Here is a 10,985-nt window from a genome sequence, read left to right as displayed (position 1 = left end):
AGACCCTCTACCCACACGACTCTCAGTATGATATGATAGCGTCCCCTATTCACACTGCTCTGAGGACATCTCTCACCCAGGGCATTAGCTACTCCGGGGGTAAGATCTGGGTAGTCTCCTGTCAGTACAACATGCCCAGCCCACAGTCTTCAAAACTACTGTGACCAACAAAGACCTCTGGTGTGCAAAGAAGGGAAGAGAGCTCTGACAGATGCTGGACACTGCCCCCCACCCCAGGCTGACTTATACCCTGGGAGCATGGCAGATTTAATTTAGGCTCCCTACTTGTGACTGGTCTCCAAGGTCCCCCAAGAGAGCCCAGTTTAAAACAGTGCATCCCTCTTCAAAATGGCACCCAACTGCTACCCTCTAAGTCCCAAATGTCGATTCATCTCCACTGCTGACCCATGCACCAGAGGAACCATGGAGTCTGTGCTGGATGCTTTCTTTGTCAACTTGGCACCAACTAGAGTTCAGGACCTCGGTCAAGGAATGCTTCCTGCAGACTGACCGGCAGGCATGGCGATGGGGACATTTTCTTGAGTAATGACAGATGTGGAGCATCTCACCCACTGTGGGCGGTGTGACCCGTGGGCGTGTGGGTTGTCTAAGAAAGCAGGCTAAGCGAGCCATGGGCAGTTCCAGCCTCCAGGTTGCTGCCTGGAGCTCCTGGTTTGGCTTCCATTGATGATGGGCAGAAACCTGAAAAGCAAATAAATTCTTTTCTCCCCAGTTATTTTATTTTATTTTTTTCAAATCACATCATGTTGTCCCTGTAACAGGAAGATAACTAAAACAGAGTCTCAAGGATAGAGGACAGCGTCCTAGGTCAGCATACTCCCAAAATTCTGACCTCAGTGATCTACTTTTCCCAGCCAGCCTTACCTCCCCAAATGTCACCATGTCTGGGACCAAGCATCCAATGCATGACCCTGGTTTGTATTCAAATAATGTCAGTGCCCAGTGCAAGGCGTTAACAGAGAACTAAACTTCAAGGAAGGGATCAATGCAGAGTTACACAGCCATGTGATGCCGCTGCCTTAGAGGAAGGAAGTGGTGTAGTTTTCATGAGCCCCTTTGAAAGGGAGCCATCCAGGTCTTTGCTGGTCTCTGGCTTCCAGTCCTGCATGCAGTCTCTCCCTTTGGTGCCTGCTTTGATGACAAGACCAGCTGCCACACGGTGAGCCAACCAGATGCTGAACCGATGGTGGTCACCTTGTCTTAGATGTTCTGTCTCCAGAGCTGGGGACTAAACAAACATCTCTTTCTATTCATTCTCTTACTTTGGCGTAGTGATGGATGACCGGTGCCCATCTCAGAGGGAGTCAGCCACAGCCTCTGCTCTGTCGTGAGGTCTCAGGAAAACAGATATTTGGCAGTTGCTTCTGTCCTGAGGAGCTGGGGTTTAGGACGGGATAGACAAGATTCCCAGATTGGGCTTCAGTTAGGATGTGCGTCCACATACACCAGCCAAAGCACAGACTCTGAAGACTGTTTCAGTTCTGGTCGAAGGCCCACGGGCTTGAGCTTGAAAACAGACAAGTTCAGTTCCTTGGTTCCCGTCTGTCAAGTAGAAAGTGACCCGGAGGTCTGCTTCGGCAAGCCGTTCTTACGCTAAACAAGTGCACAGGAGTGTCTGGTGCTCCGGTTTGCTTTAGCTGTTCATATTTAGTTCAGGAGGCAGCTTTTATGTTGGGAAGCTGTATTAATTATTAATAATGTTCCTTTTAAAAACATAATTTGGTCCGGTTGTAGAAACCATATGCTTAGAGAATGGAGTTGGGGGAGGGCTGGCTGGAAATCGTAGAGGACGCAGAAATAGAAAGTGGATTCCCCGTCTCCTTATTAAACGGATAAATGAAAAGGTCCCACTGAAACACAGACCTCTGTATGGAAACAGGAAGTAGAAACTCCTTAGGGCTGTCCAAGCCCAATAAGAAGTGAGGGTGGTCACCCTCACCTCAGAGTTAGAAACGCGCGTCGGGGTGGCTCAGGGGTTGACAATTCCTTAGGAATGGTCGGGAGAACCACAAGTAAATTTCCTCCCTAATCCTAGCCCAGACACCATGAGAGCTGCGCTGTGGTGTGAGAGGCGGCCTTCTGGAGCTACGTACACAAAGGAGCTCTTTACCTGATCTCGATGTCACGTGGGCTTTGCGTTGGACTTCTGGCTGGCTGGCTGTACTATTTTATGTGTCTGGTAATTGCAATCGCTTCTGCTCCTTGGAAGATGCCACCTGCTCTTTTCAGTGTAATTGAGGCAAAATGCTTAAGGAAAGAGGGTTATGGGATTCTTTTTATTTATTTACTTATTTTGCTCACAATTCTAGGGTAGAGTCCATCACAGAGCCCGAGGCAGCTGGTCGCACTGCATCTGTCATCAGGAAGTGGAGAGAAGTGAACGCCCAGGTTCAGCAGTTCATTCTCTCCTTTATAGTTAGCCCTGGGTCCCAGTCTACAGAACGCTCCCGTCCACTCTTCAATCCCATCTCAATTACTCTACTCTAAACAAAATCTCCCAAAGATTTGTTTCCATTGTGGTTTTGAATCCTATCAGGTCAACAATTAAAACCAGCCCCCCACAAAGATCCGGTTCATCGCTGGCAGAGCTGGGCGTTCGATGGTCTGTCTTAAGTCGGGCTTTCGGAGCGAGACCTCATAACCAAACCACAACTCCGTTCAGGATATTGGGCCCGAACTCTGCTTCTGCTTCCTTGGAACATGACTTATGTGCACACAGCCTAAGCTTCCTTCTCTGGAAAACAGGGGCGGCGATGCTCTGCTAGTCACAGCCCTGTCACTGGCACAAAGCGCCAGAGAGAGAAAACTGGAAGGAGACAGAACTTATCTGGGCCCTGGGTCCAGAGGCTCCAGCCCAAGGTTGGGGTTCCGTTGTTGGGGCCTGCGGTGAAGCATAGCATCGTGCCAGCGAGGGTGTACGGTACAGGATGCACACCCCAGGGTAGCAAGCAACAGAGAGGAGAAACAAAGCAGAAGGGGCCAAGATGTCTCTCCAAGAGTCACTGCCAGGGACCCACTCCCTCCAACCCAGACCCATCTCCTACAGTTTCATCACCTCCCAATAGTCTAGTCAAACTTGGGATCCATCAGTGGATCAATCCACTCACGAAGTTAGAGCCCTTCAGACCCACCCACTGCCCCCAAACCCACCTCTGAGCACGGGAGGCTGGTCCCTCAAAATCTTTAGTTTTATATCTAAACCACGACAGATGCTTCTGTTGGCCTGCAACAGAATCTCTCCCTATAAAAACACTCATGATCCCCCTGCCTCAGCCTCTGATGTTGAGGCTGCAGGCATATTTTGTTTTGATAAATACGTTGTGAATGGTTGGCAATGCCTAGATTCCGGTCTACACTCAGGTTAGCAGGGGATACAGATGGCTTGTGGTAATGGGGACTTGCCTGGTATCCTAGTTAGGGTTTCTGTCGCTGTGAGGATGCCCCAGGACCACAGCAGCTCTATTAAAGGAGAGCATTTCACTGGGGCTGGTTTACCGTTTCAGAGGTTTGGTCCACTATCATGCTGGTGGGCAGCATGGTGGCATGCAGGCAGACACAGCACTCGAGAGGAAGTTGAGAGTCCTACACTGGGATCAGCAGGCAGCAGGAAGAGAACATAGCCACCAGGCCTGGCTTGGCTTGAGACCTCAAACGTCACCTATCTAGTGGCACTTCCTCCAACAAGGCCACATCTCCTAACAGTGCCACTACCTGAGGGCCCGTGGGGGCCATTTTTATTCAAACCACCTCACCTGAGTAGTGTTCCCACCAAGAACGAGGTACTCCCTCCAGCTGCTACCATGTTGGCCTCACCCACATCCTCATTCATGTAGGGGGGCGCACTTGCTATGTCCTACAGCTTCCCTGTGGGTCAGGCTAAACCTGTTGAACAAATGACCGTAGCCTATACCTTCCTGAGTCTTTCTCTAAGGCAGAGGTCTCCCAGTACATCACCAGTCCCAGGAGAAGCACCTGACAAGGGGACCCAAAACATGAATAGAACTTACACCCGGTCCCATGGGAACTGCATATGTCCAGAGCCACCACCTTAGTGGTGACTCCAGGGACAGCTTCACTTCAAGTCTCAGAGACATTTTGTTTTGTTGTATTTTTGACCCCAAAGGGCTCCTGTAGAGATTGTGGGACATAGGAAACATCTGTATACTGGAGGTAAAAGCAGTGTCGATGACAAACACCGGTTAAATTCACTCCGTGTTTAACTGGAGCGCTGCCCTGCGCCTTCTGCCATGTCTCTCAAAGGAGGCATCATCACTGCTCCTGTTTACGGACTAGGAAGAGAAATGGTTTCACGCATTTTCAGAGGCAATGGGATGGTGAGGGCAGACTCTGTCACCAGATTGTTGGTCTTCGTGAGTCTCTCCACTAGCTGTGTGATCTCAGGAAAGCTACTTAACCTCCCTGCTCCTCATTCGTATCCACCCACCGGTCAAAGAGTGGAGACGTTCGGCGCAGTGAAAGTGCTGCCATTTTAGTTCTTGTTCCTTAAACCAGGACAAAGCTGACTTGCTTTTTTTAAACTTCCATCCACTGAGCTCCCTTGAATGCACGGCACTGGCCAAGGTGCTGAAGATGCGATTATGAACAAAGCTCTTTGCCTCTTTTCACTGAGCTTAAAAAAATCTAGCGGAGGAGACAACGCCCCAACCCATCCGATCACACTAATGTAAAAGGATACACGTCAGGTGTGATGAGAGAGCACCTTTTCGGTTACAGTGAAAAGGCTGTCTCTCTGGGGGCTTCTGAACTCCACTGAGCTGATGTGGGAGTTGGGAGGGATGAAGGTCGAGTACGGACAGAGCAGTCTGGGCAGAGGAAGGAAGCAGGGGATGTAGATTCTGGTGCGAATGGCTCCGACACCTTTAGATGACACGAGGGTACTGAAAAGACCAGGAGTGAAAAACTGGAGGTTAGGGGTGGGGCTCATCATTCAGAACCTCGTAGATAGTAGATCTCGATATCCATCTCGGAACAAAAAGGGCGTTTCTCTGGGAAGTAACAATAATTACAGCTGTTTGTACATACCGACAGGACGACAGTCAAGGGACTTACTGGTGGGTGGTCAGAGGGATGTAGAAGACATGGGGCTGGGGCCCTAGAGGGTGTGCTTCTGGGCGGGCTGGTCACAGTCAAGATATGTTGTTGTCTATCGAGGGGCCTGTGGTGGTGAGGGAATGTGCCTCATCTGAATCCAGACGAGAATAGACCAGATTCTAAAGACTCGGCAGAATAATGTAAAATCTTATCAATAATATATCTACTTCATGTTGAAACGATAATTTGGGAGATATTCAGGCTTAAAATACATTTCGAATCAATTACTTCTAGTTTCTTTACGTGGTCAAAAGGTGGCTACACGACCATCAGAGTTGCGTGTGGGGTTGGTATTCGTGGTTATGCCTGCAGTGAGAAGACTCAGGACCCACCCCTGGGAAAAGACAGTAGTTAGACCTGTCAAACCCCTGTGTTTAGCCAGCACCCTCCTTTCTGTCAGGTGCCTAGTGGGGAAGACAGAAGTGGAAATCACTGAGCGAGATGTGTTTGTGAGAAAGGGGGTTGGGACAGTACCTAGCACTACTCCGTCTGCTGCTCACCAGAGCTGCTTAAAATCTTGTACAGGCTCTGGGGGGAGGGGTGCGAGATGGTGGGGGGAACAGACGGGGCAGGAGGAAGCAGGCCGTTTCATAATAACTTCTCTAAGTCTCGAACACCGGTCCTTAGCATCCTGTGGGATAGGGAAGGAGTAGGTTGGGACCTGCACCACACTGAAAGGTCATAGGTCGTGGCCTCAGTTTCCCCGCCTGTCACATGACTGAGTGGTGAAGCGAGCTTAAGCCATTCCCCATTCCTACAGCCTACGTTGGTAGCTGCGTGACCCCAACTGGTAAGATTCTTAACAGCATCTCAACACCGGTCCAGACCACAGTACCTACGGAGGGTGGGGGAGAGCTGGTATTGCAGGGTGGGCGGTCCCTGATGAGGAGACCCAGTTCCACTCCCGTCCAAAACGAGTGAAAAAGAGAAAGAATGGACTTGACGCTGGACCCGTTTTCTAAGTGTAATTGGTAAAGATGCAAAGGAAAGGCCCACTTGGTTTGACCGGGGCAGATCAAGCTCTCCTCCAGGAGCCGCGGCCCTTCCCGGAGGGCGGCCCGGGCCAGGCTCGGCGCTAGCGGAGTCCGTGCCGCAGCGGCGCCCGTGTGCCACGCTCTCGCAGCTCGGCCGGGCGATGGTGGCATTTCCTCCGCCGTCAGGCACACCGGTCCGCAGGGTCGCCGGGCCCGGGCGGAGCGGCCCCGCTTTGTTCCCGTCTCCCCCAAGGCGTCCGGCGATCCCCACCCCGGGACCCCGCTGCAGTGGGGACCCAGCGCCGGCTCGCAGCGCCCCGCGCCCAGCCTGGTGGGGCGGCCGCGCCGAGCTGCCCCCGCTCCTCCTGCGAGCCCGCGAGTCCGCCCTCCGCGGCCCGCGCCGCAGTACGAGCCTCCTCCCTCCCGCCCCCCGCGCCGCCGCCGCCGCAGGAGAGGGGGGGCCCGGGCTGGCGGGCGGGCGGGCGGGCGCGGCGAGGGCGCGCGGCGAGCCCAGAGCCGGTGCGGGGCGCGGGCGAGCGAGCTCCGGCCGCGGCGGGAGGCGCCACCCCGGGGCTCGGGTAGCCGCGCGCCGGCCTCTCCTCGCCCTCCGCCCCGCGCCCCGGGCCCCCTGGCGCCGCAGCCTTCGCCTCCGCGGGGGAGAAGCTCGTGCCCTGCGCAGCTGAGGGAGCCGGCTCTTCCCGGGAGGGTGTCGTCGCCGCCGGCTCGCAGAGGGCGCGGGCCCGGGAGGCGGGGACCGAGCACCGCGACCCGCCATGGCTCAGGCGGCCAAACAGCTGAAGAAAATCAAAGACATCGAGGCGCAGGCCCTCCAGGAGCAGAAGGAGAAGGAGGAATCCAACAGGAAGCGGCGGAACCGCTCCCGTGACCGCAAGAAGAAGGTAAGGGGGCGGCGGCGGCCCCGCACCGAGGCTCCCGGAGTAGCTGCGGAAAGGCGCCCGGCAGCGCTCGGGCTGACCCCGTAGGAGCGGCAGGGGGGAGACGGGCACGGCGAGCAGCGAGCGGCCTGGGGGCTCGGGCGAGCCGCCCCGAGACTCCTTTCAGCACCTTGAACAGAGGCCCGCGCGCTCCCTAGGAACTTTTGCCGCCTCTGGGGTAGCGGAGCGGGTAAGGGGCTGCACCGCGGGGCGCAGGCTGCTCGCCTGGCTTTCTAGGGGGGCTGCTTTGGGTGAACACGGCAGGAGCTCCAGAGGTGGTACTGTCCGCTCCTGCTCAGGTGACCAGTGAGTTCTCCTGGGCCGCTGGAGAGAGAGCATCTTCCTCCAGATCTCTCAGGACAAACTGGGACGACTGCCCTTCCCGAGCCCTTCCTGACCCCGTGGGTCCGCGGGTGGACCTGGAAGACGCAACTCACCCCTTGGGCATCTGGCAACATTTTATGTTAAGGTCATTCCAGAGGAGGCACTGGCGGCAGGGATGAGGAATTCCCTTAGAAGCCTCGCTGGAGCTTTTCCAGCCTGACCCAAGGCCTGGTCGGAGATGGGCTCTTCCATGGGTCATTATGGGGCAGTCTTTCATGGGACAAGGGTCTGTGCTGACACCCCAGGGATCCCCGAAAGCAACTGTTGCTGTTTGCAGTTCTTCTTTCAGATCATGGCAGACCGAGAACCTCCTTAGTTGAGACCCACGGTCTAATTACAAGCACCTGGATGTCCACAGCGACTAAGCAGGGCACTCAACCGCCTGCTAGAGCCGCAGGGATGCACAGGCTAGGAGAACGTGGATGGAATTCTGGGAGTCCAAGGTAGAGCTGGACCCTAGCTTCGGAGAGCCATTAAAACCTGGAGAAGTTGATGTGGGCCTGCCGGAACGTCCCCTGGCTAGGCAATTTGGGTTCATGGAGCTTCTCCACAGAGACCCAGCCCTTTCCTAAGAAAGACTCCCTCCCTGAAACTGACTCGTTCTGAGAAAGAAATATGGAAGCTGCGTTTGACAGCAGTGTAGGGGACAGTGTACTTCGCAGTAGGTGGCAGGACTGATATGACACCTGGAGATGTCGCTGGGTAGGCGAGATGTTCTCTGACTCTTAACCTGAGGAGTCACCATGTTAGATGTTCCCATGACTCTGTAAAATACAATCGTGTCCCTTCCTCCCTGCCCCTTCCTCCCCCTGTCCCAATATTGGCATCTTGTGTGTAAATAGTAATTTCAGCATGACACACTCCTTAAGCAAGAGGTCTTTCCCAAAGCAATAGTGAATCAGAGTTTGGGTTGGTTCCACTTAGAGGGAGAATCCCACGTTAGGGTCTCAGATGCCAATTCCGTAGGTTAGACAGGGAAGTCTCCTATGAGAGCCTAGCACTCCTCCACTTTCTTGGCAATGGTGTCGGGCCTCTGTATCCCCATTCCTGTTCTTGATCTTGGAGGAAAACTCAATTCTACATTCTCACCTCAGTTCTTGCCTGGAGTTTCCTCTTCAGATTCCAGACACCAGAGATACCAGTTCAACTAACATTAAAAAACAAAACAAAACAAAACAAAAAAAACCTCTCTTTAATTTCATCTCTCCTTAACTGATGGAACGCCATGTGAAACACAGTGATTTGGAGGTTCGTTCTACGTCTTAAGTCTCTGTCTTTGCATTCTTGGTAAACGTTGCTCCACATTTTTGCCCTGGGTGATAACAGGCTCCCCTGCCCCTGGATTGCGCTGTTTTGACTTACTAGCTGGTCACAGCATACTGCGTCAGTCGGTGTTCGGAAACCTTCCACAGAGATTTTCATGGTTTTCTGCAGTGTCTCGAGAGGCTGTGATTGAACAACAAGGAAGTTTTAACCCAAACTGATGACAATGATGTAAACTCTCAGGACATATTGTTTATCAGGGGACACATTATGGGGGCATTTGGGGGTGCTTTGTTTGTATTTCATGCCGATCGTGAGGTGTTCCGGACAGTCACGTAAGGTGGTAGAACTGACACCTTCAGCAAAATATAAAACTACAAGAAGGTGGAAGACTCTAGAAGAAAAAGAGAGGGACAAAAGGAGCATTTATTTGTTTCCATTTAATGAAGGGCACTGGGCATCAAATCCAGAATCCATGGGTGCTAAGCAGATGCTCTACCATTGAGCTACCCCAGACCCAAAGGAGGATTTAAAGAAAGTTCTGCCGTATCAGTGTTAAAAGAGTGGACTGAGCACTGACTGAAGGTTCATGTAAGGTGAGGTCTAAACCCAGTGTTTACTTGACAAAGACCGTCTTGAGATATAACATATTAAAATCAAGCAGTGGGAGATGCTCTAGCTGGTCTCACAGATGACCCAGAACCTCTGGAGTAATCTTCCTCGTCTTCCGTGAGCATAGAAAGAGGACTTCCTACGTGCAAATGGATGCATTGCCACAGAGAAGTAGCCATTTGTGGCAGTGGGTATCTGAGCCAAGGACACTCTGAATTTACTAGAAGGAAAGAAAGGTGTCAGTCTCGGGTAACTGCTTAACTGGGGCTGACAGAGCAGAACCGCATCCCTCCCATTTGTAGGAATGACTGTGGTTGTAACCTGAACAGTGGCTGCAGCTTCTGCAGTTAGGATGCTGTGTGGGAAGGTGCTTGCTAAGGGTGCTGTGCCTCAGGGGTGGAGGCTGAGGGTATGACGTACTGACTGACTGACACAGGGACCTCAGTACAGAGACTGGAGCTCTGATCGTGCTTCATTCAGCTTTCTGGTTAAGTAACAACATCCTCACCAAGCCCTTCTAGCTGTAGCTAATTATATCTTATTGTTTTTTTAAAAAAAGCAAGGCACAGCATTTGTGACATTTACTGTTATGTTTACAGTGGAAGGCTCCGTGCAAAGCAGGCATTTGCATTAAAAAAGGGCAGTTTTCTAGGTCTGGGGAAATGAGGATTTGTGTGCTTTTTATGCATATTTAGAGCTTGAAGCTGGAGTGTGTGTGTGTGTGTGTGTGTGTGTGTGTGTAGGACATGGAGGTTGGAGAGAAAATGAGGCAGAGGACTGAGGAGGGGCAGAACTCAAGGTAGCAACAGTGGTTGGCTGGGTGGGAGACAGAACTTCTGTTGGGGTTCCGAGCCAGCTGCATCGATATCTGTGAGTGCCCTGGGTAGCTCTAACTGAGCTCTCTCCCTGGCCTTTATTCTGCCCACCTACTGCACCCTAGACAAAGGCAAAGCTTATATCATGTTCTCTGTATGATTGGGTGCTCAAGCTCAGTACTTTAGACACACGGGGCATGCAATGGGTGTTTGAAGAAGTCACAGTTAGAAGAGTGGAATTGCGTTTGTTTCAGCTGGCCTAGGCTCTGTCTTGGCTGTGACATGTGTTCGGGTGAAAACGACACTCCTTGGCTATCTTTGGGGGGTATTGGAAGGGAGCCTTGTGCATCCTTTCCAAGCCATTTGCACGGCAATAGAAACCTCAGGCAGGCAGGGGGACGGCCTGATCTTAGGGTGCAGCATTCTGCTGGTGAGCTTATAGTTATTCCTTGCAGGGTGTCTACACGTCAAGTGGTTTTAGTTGTTTAGAACAACAGCTTCTTAACAGGGTCTCAAGGAGACAAAGCCTTGTGGACAGACAGTGGAAATACACAGGCAGGAAAAAAAACCAAAACCAAACAAACAAACAAAACCATCTAGGAGCAGGAAGGGCTCCTGCCCTAGCTGCAGGCTCACAGGAACTCTCAACTCTCCTCCTTTGCTCAATTTCTGGGCGATGGAGAAGGTGGGGTAGTTGGTGGGATATAGTGGGATATAGCACATATATATGATGGGTATTTAATGGGGTTTGTAGTGGGTAGTTGATGGGACACAGTGAGGGCAGGACTGAAGACAGAGAGCTTGACTGGAGTCTTGTTGGCCCAGGACTTCGAGATCTTCAAGTTTAAACTTCTATTGTCTCCAAATGG

General features: G+C 52.4%; 2 protein-coding genes across 6 annotated transcripts in view; one reads left to right on the top strand and one right to left on the bottom strand.

The window, feature by feature from the left end:
• Positions 1-10,985, bottom strand: part of Erich1 (glutamate-rich 1) — a gene marked incomplete at its 5' end in the record, with an annotated part of 52,793,804 nt that overhangs the window by 6,530,302 nt on the left and 46,252,517 nt on the right.
• Ank1 (ankyrin 1) overlaps positions 5,974-10,985 on the top strand; it is a 179,656-nt gene continuing 174,644 nt past the window's right edge. For 3 of the 6 annotated variants that reach the window (XM_087588433.1, XM_087588417.1, XM_087588413.1), the window contains exon 1: positions 6,092-7,006. In XM_087588433.1, the coding sequence (XP_087444559.1) occupies positions 6,881-7,006 (126 nt within the window). In that variant the 5' untranslated portion in view covers positions 6,092-6,880. 6 annotated transcript variants of the gene reach the window in all.

The sequence above is a fragment of the Rattus norvegicus genome, chromosome 16, assembly GCF_021556685.1.
Source record: "Rattus norvegicus strain SHRSP/BbbUtx chromosome 16, alternate assembly SHRSP_T2T, whole genome shotgun sequence".
In the NCBI taxonomy this organism is placed as follows: domain Eukaryota; kingdom Metazoa; phylum Chordata; class Mammalia; order Rodentia; family Muridae; genus Rattus; species Rattus norvegicus.
Note: the sequence above shows the minus strand (reverse complement) of the source record. Positions and strands in the feature narration are given on the sequence as shown.